Source organism: Acanthisitta chloris, unplaced genomic scaffold, assembly GCF_000695815.1.
Source record: "Acanthisitta chloris isolate BGI_N310 unplaced genomic scaffold, ASM69581v1 scaffold22788, whole genome shotgun sequence".
NCBI classification, from domain to species: Eukaryota; Metazoa; Chordata; class Aves; order Passeriformes; family Acanthisittidae; genus Acanthisitta; species Acanthisitta chloris.
In genome coordinates this window covers 1-20,166 of record NW_008687845.1, presented here as the reverse complement: position 1 = coordinate 20,166, position 20,166 = coordinate 1, and the positions used below count along the sequence as shown (strand labels likewise).

The 20,166-nt window shown below is 46.1% G+C and overlaps 1 protein-coding gene across 1 annotated transcript; it reads left to right on the top strand.

Moving 5' to 3' along the window:
- Positions 1-7: 7 nt before the first annotated feature.
- DCAF7 (DDB1 and CUL4 associated factor 7) lies at positions 8-9,689 on the top strand (the record flags this gene model as incomplete). Its single annotated transcript, XM_009080800.1, has 7 exons — positions 8-100; positions 5,254-5,412; positions 5,694-5,805; positions 6,827-6,945; positions 7,569-7,778; positions 8,470-8,587; positions 9,074-9,689. Coding segments are annotated over 7 exons (984 nt in total), but the record flags the coding sequence as incomplete, so codon positions are not given.
- Positions 9,690-20,166: the final 10,477 nt, after the last annotated feature.

Genomic DNA, 20,166 nt, shown 5'->3' with positions numbered 1-20,166 from the left:
TGAGGCGCCTTGGACCGTCTACGCCATGAACTGGAGCGTCCGGCCCGACAAGAGGTTCCGCCTGGCGCTCGGCAGCTTCGTGGAGGAGTATAACAACAAGGTGAGGCGCTCGGAGCTTCCTCATCCAGAGCCAGGCTGGGTAAAGCCTGCAGCGACCTGCGCTGGGGGGAGATGTCCCGGCCCAGGGCTCCATCCCAACCCCTTCACGTTCTCCCCGAGGGGCAGGGAATGCCCTGGATCCCTCAGGCCCGCGGGGAATGGACTGTGCTGGCTGAAAGGCTGGGAAAGGCCCTCGGGTTGGTAATTTTTGCTGCTCAGTGTGAGTCCAGAGCAGCCCACAAGGTTGATAAGAGGATTGGAGCATCTTCCCTGTGAGGACAGATTGAGAGAGTTGGGGCTGTTCAACCTGGAGAAGAGAAGGTTATATAGAGACCTCAGAGCAACCTGCAGGAGCTGAAGGGGCTCCAGGGAAGGTGCAGAGAAGAATTGTTCATCAGGAACTGCAGGGACAGGGCAAGGAGGAAAATTGAAAGGGGGAAAGTTTAGGTTAGATACTAGAAAAAAGCTTTTCCCTGTGAGGTTGGTGAGACACTGGCACAGGTTGCCCAGGGAGGCTGTGGCTGTGTGCAAAGCCTTGAGCAACCTGCTCTGGTGGGAGATGTCCCTGCCCAGGGATCATCTAGCTGATCTCCAAGCTCTATCCAAACCCCTTAACATTCTGTGATTCTATAAAGGAAGTCTCATGGCCAGGACTGAAGTTTGTGCCTAGTTGTTGGAAATGTTGTCGTTGTACTTTTCTTGCTCTGCAGGATTTCTGTGTGATAACTTTTCTCACAAGTATATAAACCACTTCCACTGATTCCTCCACACCTTGACTTACCCCCGAGAACAAAGGTGTAATGAGGCCTGAGATTGGATCTTCAGTGTGTCTCTGCCAGGTGTAAGTGGAGAACCTCACACAGGTTGTGGAGACCTCTCAGGACACCTGTGCAGTCACTTCAGGACAGTCTTGGAGGTGTTTGTCAGGTACAATGAATTTGCAGAGATAAGAGATGAGAAGATGGATGTGGTCACAGAGCATCCAGAAATGTGTGGAACTGAAGGCTTAGCCAATAGTTTGGTGTGTTTGTAGCTTTGTCAAGGTGTTTGGTGGAGGTTGTAGGAAATAACTTTGGAGAGTTGGTGTTGGGGATTGGACTTTGTGCAGGGCTGGAGTGGCAGTGGCAGAGGTGACTCTTAGAGTGGTCAGATCACTTGTGTGAGCTCTCGGGGTTCAGCCAGGGTGAGCTGTCAGTGTGGGAGTTGCATCCTGTTCCTGGGGAGTGCTGTGGTTCTGGGAGTGTCCCTGGGCACAGGCAGGGCCTGAACTGGGAAACTCTCACTTTGGTTAGAGACCAACCTGAAAATGGTTTTGCGGTTTGTGCTCTGAGAAGGTAAAATAGCAAATTGCCAACAGTTTGTTGTTGAGAGGTGGCAGAAATGGTTAGCAAGGAAGTTCCATTAATGTTGCCTGTATCTCCTTAGGTTTGGAGCATCCCCTGGGGTTGCTCCCAGGTTCAGTGTGAGCAGGTCTGAACTTCAGCTCAGGCCTCAAGTGTAAAGCAGCTGAGTCAACCCCTCTTTCTCCTCCCTTTCACCCTCACAGTTGTTGCAGGCAGAACTTGTGCAGGGCTATGTAAATTGCTGCTGTCTGTAAATATGCAGTTGTTGCAGGCAGAACTTGTGCAGGACTATGTAAATTGCTGTTGTCTGTAAATATTCCCCAGGGCTTCTCCTGACCTCTGGGCTAAGGATTCTGTTGACTTCAATCCCTATAAGCACCACATGCTGTGAGGTCCCTGTGGTGTAAGGAGCTGGAAACTGCTGTCTGAGGACAGGTCTGGATGCTGCTGCTACAGAAATAAAGATGTATGATGGAAAATTAAACCTGTACAATAAATGCAGTGAGACACAACCTTCACTTTGCTCTGGCTCTGATATTTCAGAGTGATTCTTTTTTTTTTCTCTCTCTTGTGGTTTTTTGTTTGGTTCTTTTTGTATGAAGACAATTAGCAGAGAGCTGATGGGTAATTGCAAGTGCTGTTACTGCTCAGAGCATGGATGTTGTCTCCTTTACTCTGGGGGGATCAGAAGACACCTGGGAGTGGTGGTTCATCCTCACTGTCTTTGCTATGGCTCTCACAGATGTGCTGAGTTCTTTAGGGAATGATGAAACAGGGAATGGTTTCATGCTCAGATTGGGAGCTCTTGGGCAGGTTCTGCAGGGCTGTGCTGTCTGCACACGAGTTGTAAACTTCCAGCTGTCCATGGAAGTGGTGTAACTGAAGGAGCAGAGGGAAAGGACTGAAGCTCCTCTGGGCAAATAGTCCATGTCACTGTGCTGCAAAGGGCCTGGAGCAGTTGGTTTAGAGCCTGATGACTTCTGGGGCTAACAGATTTCAGCTTCTTACAGAGCATGGGTGAAAGTTTCGTCCTTCTGCATAGAATTTGTCCTTCACGGTTGAGGTGTTTTATTTTGGCAGTGCCTGACATCAAAACACACTTTCAGGTACAGTTGGCACTAATTAAAAGGATAATGAAAACTGATTTTCATTTCAGCTTTCTCTTTGCACTCCTCATCTTTAGAGGTTTCTGACAAGCCCCAAGTAACATTTCTCTCCTGATGTTGCAGTGGTTTGTTCCAAATAAATGGTTTTCTTCCTAACAAAAACAGTCTGGAATAAAAATTTGCCTTACTTAAAAATCTAACCAAATTGCTGTGTGTTTCCCTTACTGCTCTTTTGTTTCAGGGATTCTTTCAGAAAGGTGCTGGGATGACCTGGTGCTTCAGGGTTCCTCCTTCTGACCAGAGAGTGCTCAGGGGGTTGTTCTAACAGGAGCTCATTTGTTCTGTAAGATTTAGCATTGCAAAGGAAAACTGATTGCACAGTGAAGGTGAACTGGTGCAGTGACATTGTTCTGATTATGCATGACCCTAAAATGATTGGGAAAAGTTGTTCTTGGTCATTGTTAATTAAAGGGTTGTAGTTTGGGTTTGTTGTGGTTTTTCTGAACACTGAACTTACTTCACTGTCCCTCAAACCATGCAAGAAAAAAGAAGCTGTTACACACCCTGCATTGTTTAATTCTGTGCCTGATTCTTTTGGATCATGTTGGAGATGTGATTTTCTTAAGAGTTAAGGGATGCTGATTAAAGGCACTTCTTTCCTGCCATGCACTGTTGCAATTAAGCTCTATGTTGATAAAGGCTTGGATTAGGGTAGGAAAATCCACATCCAATTCTAGCATATCTTGATGTGTTTGAGACACAAATATTTAGCATTTCCAGCTACTGTCGTGGCACAATTGCAGAAATAGCTGAGACTGTTCTCTGACCTGGCCTGCACCTGAACATGTGAGAGAGCAGAGATTCTGAGCTGCTGCATTGCTTTTTCTGTAGATCTGAGGGGGGTTACACAGGAATATGCAGTGCAGGAACATTTCCATTCCCAGCAGTGATATCCATCCATTCCCACCACTGAAAGTGGGTCCTTTGCCATTTGAGATTTGCTTCTGGTGATGAGGATGTTGATTGCTTTGTGTAGGCTTAATAACACTCGTGTTGGGCTGGAAACAGCATAAGCAAAGGAGGAATGATTAGAGGTCATTTGTCTTCTGATCCTGACCTTGCCACAAGATTTTCTATCACCAAGGACAATTTGCTTCCTTTGTAAAATCCGCTTAGTATTTCTGATCCCCAAAGGAGTTAGAAAGCTATTTGTCAATCACTGCAGAAGACTGGGAGATTTTTGACTGATTTGTAGCAGAGTGTGAAGGATAATAAGGAGTAGTTGTAATGAAGAGAGGGCAGGGCAGACAAACACAGTTGGTAGGAGCAGACTTGGATGTGTCTTCGAGGGTTGTTATGGGGTGGAAAGGATGGAGCCGCTCATCGTGGTGGGGACAGGTTGTTATGGGGTGGAAAGGATGGAGCTGCTCATCATGGTGGGGACCAGGTTTGCATTTCTGAAGGGCATCTCTAAGTGGGCTCATAACTGCTCATGTCAGAGTTGAAGATCCACTGAAGCTTTTGTTGGTTTTCTGCTAGGTGGGGAAAGACTATGGCAAATTTGTGATCTAGTTGAAATGTGTAGTTTATTCTCCACATTGCTTATCCCAGAATATTGAGGGTTTTTCCAGATAAACATCTTAGAAAAAGTCCATCAAGCTGCTGTTTCCAAGAGGAAGCTACTGTGTGGAAAGTCCTAGGAAGTTCCCACTGGGAGCAGCTTACAAAGTGATTGTAGTGAGTCGTCCCCTTGTTTGTGTTTGGGCAGCATTTCACACAGTGGAGCTTTCATCTGTTTGGGCCTTGCAGTCACTGCAGGTTAAACCCTTCCCAAGCACCATTTGTTCTCTGAACCCTTTCTGACGTGTCAATATTTTTCTAATAACATCATGTCTGGAGCCTCAGGCATGACTTCAGGTGTTGTCATGAGCAGCTGTGTGGAGATAGGTTCTTGTTTGCTCTGCTTTGCATCACTAGGCAAGTTTAGCCCTTCCCACTCTCACATCACTGCAAAAAGTGCTACTTTGGAACTCAGTCACCCAGGGTCTTTCAGCAGATCTGCTTTCTTGGTCTTTTCACCCCAAACTTTTGATTAATGTAACTGTTTTAGCTTCTCAATATTTTTTTTTTAGGCTTGAATACTGTTTTACTTTCTGACTGTGTGATGTGATTAATCTGTATCTTAATTTCATGCACTCGTGCCAGAACATTTCAGGTCATGTGATGCTGGGAGCAGCTTGCCAGCTAGTTGGCATGATCCATCACAATCTGCAGGGTTATGGCCAGGAATTTCCATGGTATGGACTTGCATTGTGCAAACTGCAGCTTGTTCTGCTCTCTGGAGATGACATTGTCAGCATCAGTTGGGTTAAGGATGAGCTGAGATAGTGTTTATGCAGTTTGAGTCTGGGGTTTAAACTGAGCTTTGCAGTGTGGGAAGGAGAAGGGTGGTCTTTAATCCCTTAGGATTGGATTTCAGTGTGTTTGAGATCATCTCTTCAAAGCAAAGCATGGGGGTGATTATGGATACTTTGCTCTGCTTACACACCCAGGCTGGGAGGCAAAGCTTTAATGATTTCTCATTCCATTGACATGATGGTCCTTTCATAGTGTCCTTGAGCTTACAGAAGGTGAAACACCATCTAGTGCTGTCCTTAGAAATGAGGGTTTTGATAAAATGCTTGTTTGAATGTGGTTCCTCACAGGTGCAGCTTGTTGGTTTGGATGAAGAGAGCTCAGAGTTCATCTGCAGGAACACCTTTGACCACCCTTACCCCACCACAAAGCTGATGTGGATCCCAGACACCAAGGGAGTCTATCCAGACCTGTTGGCCACCAGTGGTGACTATCTGCGAGTGTGGAGGGTGAGTAAACCCTCCCCAGAAAGAGATGAACCATGATGTGAGTTGTGTTCCATATTGATCTCCTCTTCAATAATGTGACCGAACATGAGGATTGCAGGAGAAGCAGAATTGTCCTGGTAGTTGCTGTTCTAATCAGCTTATTGGAGATAGTGGTTGTGTTTTCCAGAGCTTTGGGATGTGAAGCTGAGAGGAAAGAAATCTGGAAGTAGCACCTTATGTTTGGTGCCAGTGGAACAAGTGGTGATGTTGCTGTTTAAGTTAAGTGTTTTGTTTCCCTCCAGGTGGGTGAAACCGAGACCCGACTGGAGTGTCTGCTCAACAACAACAAGAACTCTGATTTCTGTGCTCCACTGACATCCTTTGACTGGAATGAAGTGGATCCTTACCTGCTAGGTGAGACTGGGAAAATGCTATGTGTTCAGCACATTTTTGGGTTTAGGCTGGTGAGCTCTGGGCTGTGACTGACTTTGTGTGACCTCTGGTTAATCTGCTAACTAACCACAAACTCCTCCATCGTAGAAACTGCTGCTGTCTTAGGTTAAAAACAATATCACCTCATGGAGACTTTTTTTTGCATTGAAAATTGTCCTTGTCCAGGACAGAATGGGTCACTCAGCTGCACTAGGGATGTTCCTTATTTGGGGATGGAGAGTCTCAGCCCTCAGGGCTGCTGAGCTGTTGTAGGAAGGATGTGCCTCAACTCCTGATCCTTATTTTAGCATGTTCTGGAGTGGAGAGAAGACTGTGCCCCAAGCTTTGTCTTTTGGGAAGCCATTTCAGCAGCAGGAGGAGAGCCCTTAGCTGAGCTGGAGGAGGGGGCTGAATGCTTAAGACTTAATTACAGCCTACAGGACAAATTGTGACTCCAAGATGAGTGATCCAGAGGTTTGTTTCCCAGAGGAGAACAGCCATTGATGTCAGGGGGATTTGCCCAGAGATTAACAGTGATAATATGTCTTAGTAATTATTTCCTACATGATTTATTTTGTGTGTGTGTGTGTTACGTCTCTCATCTCTTAAGAGCTTTACTGCTAACCCACCTTCAGTCCACAGCAACAATCAATTAAAGATAACACACTATCACAACCCTCTGATTGAATTTTGGTTTTGGCATGCACATGAGACTCACAGGGTGGGAAAGCTGATCTCAGAGCTGCATCAGGCTCCTGAACAGATTGAAGCAGACATGAGCTATTTGCACTTTATTCCTGTGTGGAAGGCTATTTCTGCAGCTGAAAGGTTTGGGTCATTGAGATGCAGAGAAGGCTGTGGCTGTTTGACATTCTTGGCTTGAATTCTGGTCTCGCTGCTGGTTTGGTCTGTGGGTGTTGGGGGATGTTACATTCATCCAGTAAAGTGATGAAATCATTTGTGATAAGATGAATTTGGCAAACAGAAAGTGGTTTTGTTTCAGGTACCTCTAGTATTGACACAACGTGCACTATTTGGGGTCTGGAGACAGGACAGGTTCTGGGAAGAGTCAATTTGGTCTCTGGCCACGTGAAGACACAGCTTATTGCCCATGACAAAGAGGTGATGGTGGTTTTCATTGTTTGCATGGCATCTTTTTAAAGCAGTAGAAAAGGAACAGAAGTTTTCCATTTCTCCTTTCTCTTGAAAAATTAATGATTCAGAAAGATCACTTGCCTAAGTATAAATTGTATAGTTTTGAGCACCAAAATACTGTTGGCTGTCAAAACTATTCTTTTTGCTTGTCATAGAATCTGGAGCTGAGAACATGTTTGTGTTACCAAGTTATACTCCAGAATATTTGGAGAAAAATGAGATAAAACATCAAACTGGTCTTGAAATCTGAGTAACTTGAAAGTGAATATCCAAGGCTATAAATGACTTGCAAAATTCTTTCATTTTACCCTATTACTTTCAACAGTTGATATAAAAAAAAAAAATCCAAGCCTGGGAAATGGAGAAGTTTTAGTTTCAGTGAACGATCCTATATTACATAAACATTTCAGTGGGGTTTTTTTTGTCCCCATGGCAAGTGTAGTAACTAAAAACTTGCTCAGCACATCAAGTACTTGGCAGAATATGTCACAGCTAGAGGTGCTGTCTGTAGATAAAGTGCATTTCCCTGTGTGTCAGGAGGCTCTGAGCTCCCTGGGCCTGAGGCTGTGTCTGTGCCCTGTTCCTGGCAGGTGTATGACATTGCCTTCAGCCGTGCAGGTGGGGGCAGAGACATGTTTGCCTCGGTGGGGGCAGATGGCTCCGTGAGGATGTTTGACCTGCGTCACCTGGAGCACAGCACCATCATCTACGAGGACCCACAGCACCACCCTCTGCTGCGTCTCTGCTGGAATAAGCAGGATCCCAACTACCTGGCTACCATGGCCATGGATGGCATGGAGGTAAGGCAGCAGCTCCTCCTCTGCAGGTGCTGGGGGCTGTGGGTTTGGAAGGGGAAGTGGCTTGGTGTTAATTGCAGAAAGGTGATTAGGAACTGGAATGTGCTGCTCAGGATGGTGGGGGAGTCACCGTCCCTGGAGGGTAGTCAGCACGGTGGTGTTGGCTCCTAGATTGGATTTGATGGTCTTGGAGGTCTTTTCCAACCTTAATGATTCTGTGATTCTCTAATTAGCAGTCAGTTGTTTCAGGTAAGGTGGCAGTGGCAGTGCCTGGGGGATGATTAAGGACCAGTTCTTAGTGCTCTGACTTCTGGAGGAGTTAAAGAAGTGACTTTGGCATTATAAACTTGAGCTTTATGGCTCGTTTATATTTCAGCTGGTTTTTAAGAGGAGTCTGTGAGCAGCTGGGCAATAATTTTCACATCAAATCTGAGCTGCAAGCGGTTTAGTCACCTTGCTCTTTCCCAGTGCAGTTTTTAGTTTGTCATCTGCTTCAGGGAAGCACAGTTTGCCCCACAGTGAGGTCTGAGTCCTTTGGAGGCAACAACATACCAGCCTGAAGCTGTTCTTGGGGAACAGGGTTTGCCTGCCAACCACATCCTTTGGGGAAAGGGTCATCTTAGCTCAAGATATTTGGTTTTCTGAAGAAACAGATGAAATGGTTATTAATGCAGCTGTTTTTTTGTCTCTGAAGGTTGTGATTCTAGATGTCAGAGTTCCCTGCACTCCTGTTGCCAGGCTAAACAACCACAGAGCATGTGTAAATGGAATTGCTTGGGCACCTCATTCCTCCTGCCACATCTGTACAGCAGGTAAGTGGGACCTTGCTGGGACTCTGAGTCTTCCACTGCATTTGTGAAGTCCTCTCCCTCCAACAGTTCATGCAGCTCTCTGCCTGCCTTTTGCTGAGGAATACCTGCAGTTTAGAAGTCCTTTATTAGTGATTTTCCTGAAGGTTTTATGGAAGTAGACACCTACTGGAGCTCATTCTATGGAGCCAAGTGCCCAAATTCTCAGTAAGCTCTGTTATTGTAATGCTCCTTGGTGTTTTTGCAATCTAGTTCTTAAATATTTCCAACTGTTAGGAGTTCCATGGGTCATTTGTTTATCAAGCTCTGTCCTGGCTAATGCATAATGATCCAAGTTTATGTTGTTGGAGCACAGTTGTGGTGTTTTATCTCTGCTTGAATATGCACCAGGACTGCAAAACAGCCACGTCCTGTGGCTGTGGTGGTAGCCATGTATGGAGATCTTAGTTCTACTCTGATTCTACTCCCACTTTCCTCTCCCCTGTGCAGCGGATGACCATCAGGCTCTCATCTGGGACATCCAGCAAATGCCTCGTGCCATTGAGGACCCTATCTTGGCCTACACAGCTGAGGGAGAAATCAACAATGTACAGTGGGCATCCACCCAGCCAGACTGGATAGCTATCTGCTACAACAACTGCCTGGAGATCCTGAGAGTCTAACACTGCTGCTCTGTGCCACGCCGAGGCAGGGCTGGATACCTTCCCCTCCCCTCTAAAGTAAGAACACCACCAGTCAAGTGGCCAGTATCTGTTAGTGCTTTGCATCTACTGTTACAAGGAACTGTTACAAGAATCCGGGGCAGGTGTGTCCTGTCTCTCCAGACTCTAAAATGCAGAGATGTGCTGAGCCTCTTGGACCTTCTGGGTTCTGGTTTTCTTGTTGGGTTTCTTTTTCCTCCCCCCTCAGTAAAAGTTCTGTATATTTGTTTGTTGACTGTGTTAATAAGCTTGCAGGCTTTTAAGTTGCTGGGTATGTCCATGTGTTAGTCAGCCAGCTGAGGCAGCACATCAACCAGTTGAACAGATGCAGGTGCAAAACAAGGTGGGGGAAAAAAAGAAAAAAAAAAAAAAAGACATTGATGTTAACAGCCACCTTGGCAGGAATCTTTCTCCTTCCTGTTGTAGCTGCCTCTAAACTGTTTAAACGTTTGTATGTTTTTTATATATTGGGCTAACTTTCTATTGAGTAAGGTTTTTTCTCCCTAATTCTTACTTTTGATATCTGATCCACTCCCACATGCCCAAAGCAGGACCTGGTCATGGATCCAGACCACACAACACCCTCCCTGGCAGTCAAGGCCTGCCAGAACTAACTGTTGCCTTGGCTCTCTACACCTGGTGACCTGGGCAGAATCTTCTGGTGCTGTGAAGTACAAGTACTTGTTGCACAATTTCTTTACACTTTCCTGATGCTAGAGGCAGTTGTTGCTATGGTAGGGCCTTATTTTTAACTGAGAACTGGATTTGTGTGTGTCCTGCAGTTGTGTTAGCTAACAGAGCAGTGGTAGGTTGCAGAAGGAAGGTACATGCATGAGATGAGCTCCCAGGAGGCAAACAACTCCTGAAAACATGTCTTTGTAATGGACTTGGGATTGACACTTCCAACCAAATGATTTCCCCTCTGAAGACTTACTATCTAAACCAAAATAAAATGGTTTCACACTTTGTAGCTTGCTTGATTGGCAAATAATATCACAGAGTCATAGAATCAACCAGGTTGGAAAAGACCTCAAAGATCACCAAGTCCAACCCTAATGAGCAGGATTTGGGGGTTAGTCTGTACCTTGGAGCTGCTTTGTGTTGGGCCTGTGCTCCTGGGAGCTCCTGAGCAGAGTGCAGAGCCATCTCTTTGTGAAGTGTGTGTGCTCTGTGCTGTCAGGTCTTGTGGAGTGAGCAAGGGGAGTCAAAGCTGCTCTGCTATCCAACAGAAAGCTCTTCCTCCAAAAGAAATTATTCCCTAATGCAATGCACAAAGATGGATTTGCAAGGAAAGGAACTGTGCCATTGAGGCCAAGGTTTGGCACTTGTCATGCTCTTGTCTTTTGGGGCTGTGCCTGAGGGCTTCTGTTTGGAATAGTGGCTCACTCTACAGTAACACTTCTCAATCAAAGCTGAGCAGATTAGGCAAGATAAAAAATCTTTGTGGAAGTCCTAATGTAACACAGGTACTGTGCTGGGAGCTCTGCAGGGCTCTACTGCTGGGGATGTGACAGCCAGAGCTGAGCTGGGAGGCTGAGCAGCCAAGTTTCCATGTAAATGTCAGAAACTCACAATTCTTTCCACCTAATGAGTGTTCACCTGCAACCTGAGGCAGTTTATAAATAGCAGGACCCTGGCAAACTTGGATCTCGTCAGTTTGTGCAGGAAAGGCAAGTTGGGAAAGTGATTGCTGCGAAGAGTGAAGCTGACACTGAGAACACTGTCAAATCCAGAGCAGAATCTGCAAAGCTTTGTCACTCTGGACACAGAGAATGCTCTTCCTCAGGCTGTGCTCAGCGTGGAGCTCAGGAAAGCTTTGCCTCAGGAATTTGATAGGAATTCATTAGGGACAGCTTTATTCCATCACTCCTTTTGATACCAGACAGCCAACAGACTCTAACCCAGTGACACTCTGTGTTGAGTCCTGGGATTTCTGGCAAAGCCTGATTGGAGTTGAAGGTCAGGTTTTGTTGCTGCAGCAGTGCTGGGAGTGGTGTGTTCTGTTTCCAAGCTTTCCACAGATTCCTGCTATTATATGGACAACCTCTTTGCCCTCACAACCAGGAGATGGAAAACTTGTTAGTGAGGTGAAAACCTGCAGCAAACAAGTTGGATGTTGAGATCGTGTGTAGTGTGCCGACTCTGTTAATTGGCTAAATGAGGTGAGCTGTGGCAGCTTGCAGCTGTGGGAATTGTGCTGCTGTGTGCAGGGATTCAGAAGACAAGGATTTGAGTGCTTTGACAATCTATTTAGAAAGAAAACACAGTGGTTTCAAGTGATAGGAAAGGAGACTGATAATACAGGTTGTTCCTTATGGAACCTTGAAATGTACTTAACGGGGGAGGCATTGCCTCTCATAAGTCAAAGTTAATGATCCTTTCAAAACTTAGCTGTAATTACTCTCCTGAATGTTCTGGATAATAGTAAAAAAGCTCTATTTTTTGCCTGGTGGTGCAATGAGAAGAGCTGCATCAGTCTCAAGTGTAGATCACTGCCTGCCTAGGTGAGGGAGGAGTCCCATGGACAGAGCTCACAGATGTTCTCGTGCTCGTTTGAGATGTAGATGAGGAGAGCTGAGCGTGTCAGTTTTGTTCCCTTGCAGATGGCACTTTAACAAGTATATTTTTGGTAAGATTAGGAGGAGAGTCATCTTTTCCTCAGCCCTTTTATGGTAGGTATTTGTCTGTGTTGTGTAGAGAATGTTAGAGACAATGGTCACCCAAACCCCAAGCTGTGGTTGTCAGTATCTAGTGAACCTTTGTTTGTACTGAGAGCCAAAAACATGAGCACTTGATGACACTGTACACGTTAAACTGAGTCTCTGCAAGGCCAGCCCAGGGGATGCAGTGCTGCTGCTCCTCCCAGAGTCCCTGTGGCTTAGGAGCTCCTCTGGTGGCAGCAGTGACAGGTTGGTTGTTGGGGATGTAACTGGATTCTTTGGATGTCTTACTGTTGTGAGAGAAAACACTCAGCTGCTGTCTGAGTTCACCCAGCCCACCATCTTAACTTGTCAGTTGTTAGTGGTGGTTTAACTCTTTCTGGACCTGCTGGGAAGGATGAACAGCAGCACAGGCAAACTTGGCTCCATAGGTGGCAGTTCCAGTCCCATCAGGGTACTGGGGGGGCTTAGTGTTCCCACTGCTCCCACCACCTCAAATCCACACTTAGCCCATCAGTTAACACACGTTCTCTGCCACTTTTCCTGCTTTCTCCCCTCAGACCAATATTCCAGAGCAGTCCTGTATTTATTGTTCAGTGGGCACCAAAAGGTGTCCAGAATCAGATCTGGAGTGGGCAAGGAACTGTCAACGCTGTCCCAGTGTCTCTTGATCTTCACAGAGAACCCAGGGCAGTAGTTGGATGTGGCACTTAAGGAGCATTTCTGGTGCAGCTGTCCTTCCCCTGGTGACCCAAGAAGAATCATGTCTCACTCTCCAGGGTGTTGAGGGGAGTTTGGGGTGTCCCTGACTCCTCCTTTGGGAAGAGCTCTCCAGAACTTCCATCAGCACCTTTCACAGCACTGCAAGGAGCTGTAATTAACCATGCAACCAAGGAGCTGTCACTGAAGGCTTATCTGCTGATTGATGACAGACACCAGAGGCAAAGGCACTCGTGAGGTGCTGCTGCCTGTTCCAGGTGGCAGCTGTGCCTGCCAAGTGCCTCAGTGCCCTCTGCTCCTCAGCATCCAGCGCGAATCTCCACGGGCCTAACCAAAATTGGGCTTCTGTCAAGTGTATTTCTTCACAGAAAACCTCACAACGTGCAGAAAATAAGCTGTTTCTTGGCAAATACTGTGGCCACGTGCAGCTGTCAGCCTGTGGTGCAGCTCTCATCCCTTGGAGTTTGCTCTCCTCTTGGCCTGTGTGACTCCAGCCCCGCCGAGATGGGTCTGTGGCATCCCAACGAGGCAAAGGGAAGAACCAGAGAAGGACAAAGTCCCAGCACGGCTGAGAAATGATGTGTTGCTTTTTCCTGACAGCCTGGGAAATGGGAATTACGAAACCTACTATTTAAAAAGGAACCTTTTTTTACACTTGGGTTGTTAGCAGTGTAAAATGTAACTTAAACCCATCGCGCCGAAGCATTTTTTTTTTTTTATTTTTATTTTTATTTTATTTTTTTGTTCTCAGTAGCTGAGTAGGAGATGTTTACTTTTATGTGTGTTTTCCCTTCTGCTCTTCCCATCCACAGCCCCGTTGTGGTAATTTCCTGAAGGTGTAATCTTTGTAGCATGATTGTACAAACATCCATATGAGATTCCTGACTTCTTGTTCTCACTAAAGTATGTTAAAGCAATAGTAGTTTTACTTCTGTCCTTCTTTGCTCCACCTGCAGCTTTGCTCCTTTCCTGTCCTAGAGGAATCCTAGTCCCCTGCTGTTCCACAGACATGTGTTGTTGACATGGATAACTGCAGTGTCCCTATATCCCTTTATTTTTATGGAGAAAACACAAAAGGGTTTGTTACAATGGATTTTAACCCCCGAGTCATGGAACCACATTGTTTGAACCCCTGTCAATTTTAAGGCAATTTTCTGAACTTGCTTGAAAGTGGAATGTTGCATCCTTTTATGCTATTTCCTGCTTCCTATGTAGTTCTATTCAGATTTTTTAACCTTCTTTCTAAGTTTCAGCCTCCTGTGTATTAGGTACAGTATTTTCTGCCTTTCATACTTTGTAATAAAAATGGAACATTTGTAGATCGACTGCAGTTCGCTGTGTGGTGAGTCAAAGCCTGGGGGGGACAGGGAGCTGCAGAGGAGCTTCACTTCTCTCTGAAGTTTATGGCTGGAAAAAAGGAGGAGGGTGAGTGCTTTGTCTTGTCTCTGCATAGCTGGAGTGTATTGATCTCTCACCCTACCCATACCCAAACTCCATAATTCCAACTGCTTAACTTGCAAGTTACCTTGGATAATTTTACCATCAGGAACCCAACAACAGACTCCCAACAGAATGGCTAATGCAGCTCTGCACTCCAAACCAACCCTGCTGCATCCCAGGGTTGTTTGTGCCTCTTTCCCAACTCCTTTGCAGAGTGCCTGTCCCTGTCCAACAAATGGGAATTATCTGCCGCGTGGTGTTGTTTTTAAGACAAGGGGAAGAGGGATTTTATTTTTAAAATGCAAATAATTGGTCCCTAAGGGGTTTGAATACAGGCAAATTGAAGGCAAAGCAATTAGGCATTTCTGTAGCTTTTGTCTCCTGTGCAGGGTGACCTGTGTTAGAGAGAGGTTTGTTCAGCCACTGGTGTCAACGTGGCTGAAACTGCAAAATTTGTACCTTGGGCCCTGGCAAGCAGGGACTGATGACCTCAGTAAGTATTTAGATTAACTCTACTTCAACTAAACTGTTGGATTTCTCCCTAATTCATTGTGTACTGGCTTGGAAATCAAAGCTTCATGGCCCCAGTGGAAAGAGTTGCCTATGAAGATGCTACAGTGGGTTCTGAGCTACGTGTGGACTTCATTCTACTAATCCCTGTTTGGAAAAGATGCTTTCCTTCTAAGAATTGTTTGTCTTTTACCCCAGAAATGTATTGCATCCTCCTAGATTGCTTTTTTTTTTTTTTTCCCCCATCCTGGATCTGTGCTTTGGTATTCTCCAGAGAGAAACTTTCTTAGCTTCGCTGTGGTGGAAGGAGTCATGCAAAGTGGAGCTGCTGGGGCAAAAGTTGAGGACTGGTAGGTGATATGAGAAGCAGTTGCCTGTCAGGGTGGCAAAACAAGTGCCATGAAGTCCTGTAGAGGCATATGGGTACAGACAGAGACAAGGAGAGGATTTTTCCTTTGTGAACATTCAGGAAGAGGCAACATCTGGCACAGCTGTGACCTTGGGAAAGTCACTGCTCTGCTAATCAGCTGTAAGTGAAAAGCACATCATCAATCACTGATCAGTAAATGGCTTGAAAAGACTTGGAAATGAAATAAAACCTCCATGGTAACACAACACACTCTGCATAAGTGAAGAGAAAAAAAAAAAGTGCCTGAGCTGATTTTTGGGGCCTGTGACTATAACAAGCATTTAATTTGGTGCTTTTTCATTAGTGCTGCTCTAGAAACAGTCCAGACTGGCAGCTCAGAGGCAGTAATGAGCTAAATGCATGTCATATTTTTAACATCCTTCCTCCTCCTCCTCCTTCCCTTTAATTTTGCCCACTCCACAAGCAGAAGGGCTCTGGGTTTTATCCAGCTTCAGAGCCCCCTCTGCTGGAATGCTGTCAGCCAGGGAAGGGACACCTCTGCTCCTCAGGGTGGCAGAGGCTGCTCCAGCCATGGTTTGGAGGAGTTTCACGTGGTGGATCCATTCTGCTGGAGGAGAGTGAAGTTTTGGCCAATACATATCCTGCCACACTGTCCTGGAGTTGGATAATGATGATAGTTTTCCATTCACTTTGTTTTCAAAGCTGAGAACACAACAAGATGGAGTTAGCAGAATCAGACCTGCCTGGAACTGGTGAGGTTACTCTTAGATCTGCAGAAAAAAAGTGCAGATCACTGTCATGAACATGTCCCATCCCTGGCAGTGTTCCAGGTGAGGTTGGATGGGGCTTGGAGCAACCTGGGCTAGGGAAAAGTGTCCCTGCCCAAGGTAGGGATGGAATGAGATGAGCTTTAAAGTCCTTCCAACCCAAACCATCCTGTGATTGTATTTCCAGGGTTTGTCCTCTCATCCTTCACTGCCTGTGGAGTCCAAGGTGTAGAATAAGGAAGTTTTGGCATGGGATAAGGCTCAGCCTGCAGACTGCTGAACTGCCCAGGAAGGATGTGTCTACCTAAACAAGAAGGGAAACAGGAAGGAAATTAAAATTACTACATCTGATAGTGAGGAGAGGAGGCTCTTGGAGTCACCCAGGTAGCTGCAGAAAATGGGAGTGCTACCGAAATAGCAAACAAGATGATGGCAGAGTGATGAAGACACTGGGAAAAGATGCCAAGAGTTAAATCCCAAAGGTCTACTCCAGACTTCCTGTGTAACACTGTCTCTGTGCAATGCCCTTCAGTCCCTAAAATAGGGATTACACTTCCTTTCCTTACTCGATGCTGTGTGACAGCATCAAACAGTTAGAGCTCTACAAAGTTCCTTTAGAGCAAATGGGCCAATCTGCAAAGGTAGGAGCTCCTGGAGAGTGTCCATGGATGTTTTCTGGTGATTTGACACTAAATGGCCTCAAACAATACAAGTAAGTTGAAAAATTAAGTGTGTTCTGTACTTGCTGTTTACAGGAGAGAAAGTTCTCTGCTGGAAAGCTGCAGCTTGGAAAGGATGTGAGCAATCTGGGTGGAAATCCATGGAATCAGTTGGTGTCAGATCTGATTTTTACCAGGAACTGGAGTGATAGGACAAGGTGTAATGGATTTGAACTGACAGAGTATGTTGAGATTGGATAAAGGAAAGAAATTCCTCCCTGTGAGGATGGTGAGGCACTGGCACAGGTTGTCCAGAGCAGCTGTGGCTGCTCCATCCCTGGGAGTGTTCCAGGCCAGGTTGGATGGAGGTTGGAGCAACCTGGGCTAGTGGGAGGTGTCCCTGCCCAGGGCAGGGGGTGGGACTGGGTGAGATTTAAGGTCCTTCCCACCCAAACCAGTCTCTGATTCTCTGATCATGCACAAAACCAGTACAGCATTAAGGAAGCCCCAAGGGTGAAAAAGAAATTCATTTGCCCAAGTTATACAAAATAGGGACACCTATTTTGGTAGAAACTTGGATTCCAGTTCAGGAAGGATCTACCAGCTTGTGTAGGGAGAGAAAAAAAAAAAAACAACCTGAGAGGGTCTGTAGTGGTCCAAAAACAGTCCTGATGGCACTTGCTTGTAGATAGTGATGTGAGAAGTCTGTAAAACAGGGAAACCACAAATCAGATAAAAATTGCTGGTTGACACATTAGGCTTGACAGGTGGGAGAAGTGATGAGCTGTTAAGGACAAATCATTCTATTTTCACTCTGATAAAAGGGGGGGGAGAAAAAAAAAGCTCCAGTGAAATCCAGACACTCTGGGCAGTTGGAGATGGGAAGAGCGAGTTCTGCAGGGTGGGTGTCTCCTACCATCTGCTGGGAGCTCCTGGCTCCTGTCACAAGCTGCTCTAATAACTTTTGGACTTAAGTAAACCGAGTTTCTACGTGAAGGACATGGAATCATTCTCATTTAGCAGGACTTCAGCTGAGAATTTTATGTGCAAACATGAAAGAACTGCAAGAAGGACAAAAATAACAAGTGGGGAGGTGATGATGGAGTGGTTTGAAATCAGGGCTGGTGTCGTGGGGAGCTGATACTAAATATCTCCCTGCCAAAGAGAGGGGTGGGATCTTGCTCCATCTCTTGGAAAAGCCTTTTGATTATGACCTTGGCACAAAGAGTGAGCACTAACATCCGATTTGGTGATGGACAAAAGTGGGAGGCTTCAATATTACCAGGGAATATCTTGGAGATTTGATAGCTTTGATGAGTGAGGAATAGAGATGAGCTGAAGTGCAGCAGCAGAGAAGTGCAAGGCTGTGAATTTATGGACAAGGAGAAATTGGTGAGGGATACTGAGAGTGGTTTAACTCTTTGGATGAGAAAGGGAAACTGGGATTTAGTGGTTGACAAAGGGTAGTGATGAGCCACCATGAGGCTGTGAAAAAAAGCATGTCAAAAAGTTGTTCCAAGATCAGTAACAAAGCTGTCAGAGGAGAGAGGAATTCAGGTTAGAACAGGGGCAAAAACTACCAGGAAAATACCACAAATGAAAGGTTTGTGTTATGGAGAGGGGTTGGATTTATCTTCAGTGAAGGAGGTATGACTGTCTTCCTGATGTGTTTAGAGAGAAAATTCCAGGGAAGAGGAAAGTATTGTTGAAGAAAAGGATAATTTTGTCATGAGAACAAATGGCTGCAGGATATTCCATGATTCCAAGTTAGGTTATTGGCTTTGCCCACAGTCCTTGCTCTGAGAGGCTGATCCGTGGATCTAAACTTTCCTTCTCCTATTTCCATGTCCAGTTGGTATGACACTGTGAGATCTTTTTTATTAGTCCATCTAGACAGTTAAAAAAACCAAATCAGTGATATCACAGATGATGTTGTCATACTTTGGCCAAGTCCCCAAGTTCCTCCTGGTGTGTGGGGTTTAGATTCCTGCACTTGTCCACCCTTTGGAGCCATTTCCCTCCCCAATCCAGTTTTCTTCTCTGTGTGTCTTATCCAGTTGCTGTAACCTCTTTGACATTGCTGCTGTGTTGTTTGCAAGCAAAACCACTTCCCAACCAACTCACTTGCTGCCAGACCTTTGCCAGATTGAGGAGCAGCTGCTCAAACATCTGCTGGAGGTGTGTTTCCCAGCAGCAGGGAGGCCAGGGCAGCAGGGATGGGCTTCTCTTAGAACAACAAACCCTTCTGTGTCCCTTCTGTGCTAAAGACACTACGAAAATATCATCCTGCAGGTGGAATAGAGGGAGAAGCTGGGAAAGAGCAGCTGAAGCCTGGATGTTACTTTAGACGTGTGATGGGATTTAAACAGAGGGATTGGAACGAGATGATCTTTACATTCCCTTCCAGCCCAAACCTTTAGTGATTCTATGAACTTTGGGTAGAATTTCTGGGTTGGATCAGACAAGAATAGCAGCTCTTGACCCTGAAATCTGTGCAAATCTGTTGTATGGTGTGTTTGCTTTGTTTTGAGGGTTTCCCCCCACTCAAAGCTGTTTGTGTTAGTGGCACTGATGAGTTTTTTAGCCATGATCCACTGCTGAGGTTGTGTCCACATTGGGTGGACAGAGCAAAACACTCAAGCTGCAAAAAAAAGTTGTCATCAAGTGAGTGAGTGTGGCAGGTCAGCAGCTCCACTTCTAACAACAGAACCACTTTCTCATGAAGATAAACTTCTAAATGAAAGGGGAGGAAATGCTGAACTTTAAATATACCAGGCTAGAGGTCACTGCTGCAGGTTGGAGCCAGAACTTGCCTTGCACAATGGAGAACAGACACAGTGTGAGATTGCAGCGCTTGGAAACATGACTGAGGAGAAAAAGGGATGGTGAGTTTGAAGGCTTAAAAAGCAGAACTGTTTATTCTCTGACATTTGTCACTTCTTTCAGCCTGTGGAGGACTGGGTGGAACCTGTGATGGCCTGAGGATGCAGTCAAGGCTTGATGGTAACGGGTTCTCATTAGAACAGCTCCTAGAAGAGAACATCTCCTGCCACAGATGCCCTGGGTGATGCTCTGGGTAGATCTCACACTATTGTTTTTGACACCAAGACAATTCACTACCTCCCTGGGCAACCTGTGCCAGTGTCTCACCATCCTCACAGGGAAAACATCCTCCTAATATCTAACCTAAATTTCCTCTCCTTCAATTTGAATCCATTATCCCCTGTCCTGTCACTTCAGTTCCTAACCAAGAGTTCCTCTGCAGATTCCCTGGAGCCCCTTCAGCTCCTGGAAGGTGCTCTGATGTCTCCGTGCAATCTTCTCCTCTCCAGGCTGAACAACCTCAGCTCTCCTAGTGTTGATGCTCCAATCCTCTTTGCAACCTCGTGGCCTCCTCTGGCCTTGCTCCAACAGCTCCATGTCCTTCTGATGCTGAGGCCACCAGATGCGGAGGACACCAGAACTGTGTGCAGAACTCCAGGTGAGTCTCAGCAGAACTGGAGAGCATCACCTCCTTTGACCTGCTGCCACACTCCTGTTGATCGTTCAGGTGCTTCCAACCCGGGCTGAGGTTCTGGCTCCGACAGCCTCATCCCTGCACTGCACACCTGGCGCTTTGCTCACCTGTCCGCTCGGAGCTCACCTGGCCCAAAGGTGCGAGCGCACCCGGCGGGCACTAGGACCCTGCGCCGCGCCGCTGTCCATCACTCTGATTGACGCTCGTAATGGGCGTGGTTTACCCACCGCCCCGCCCA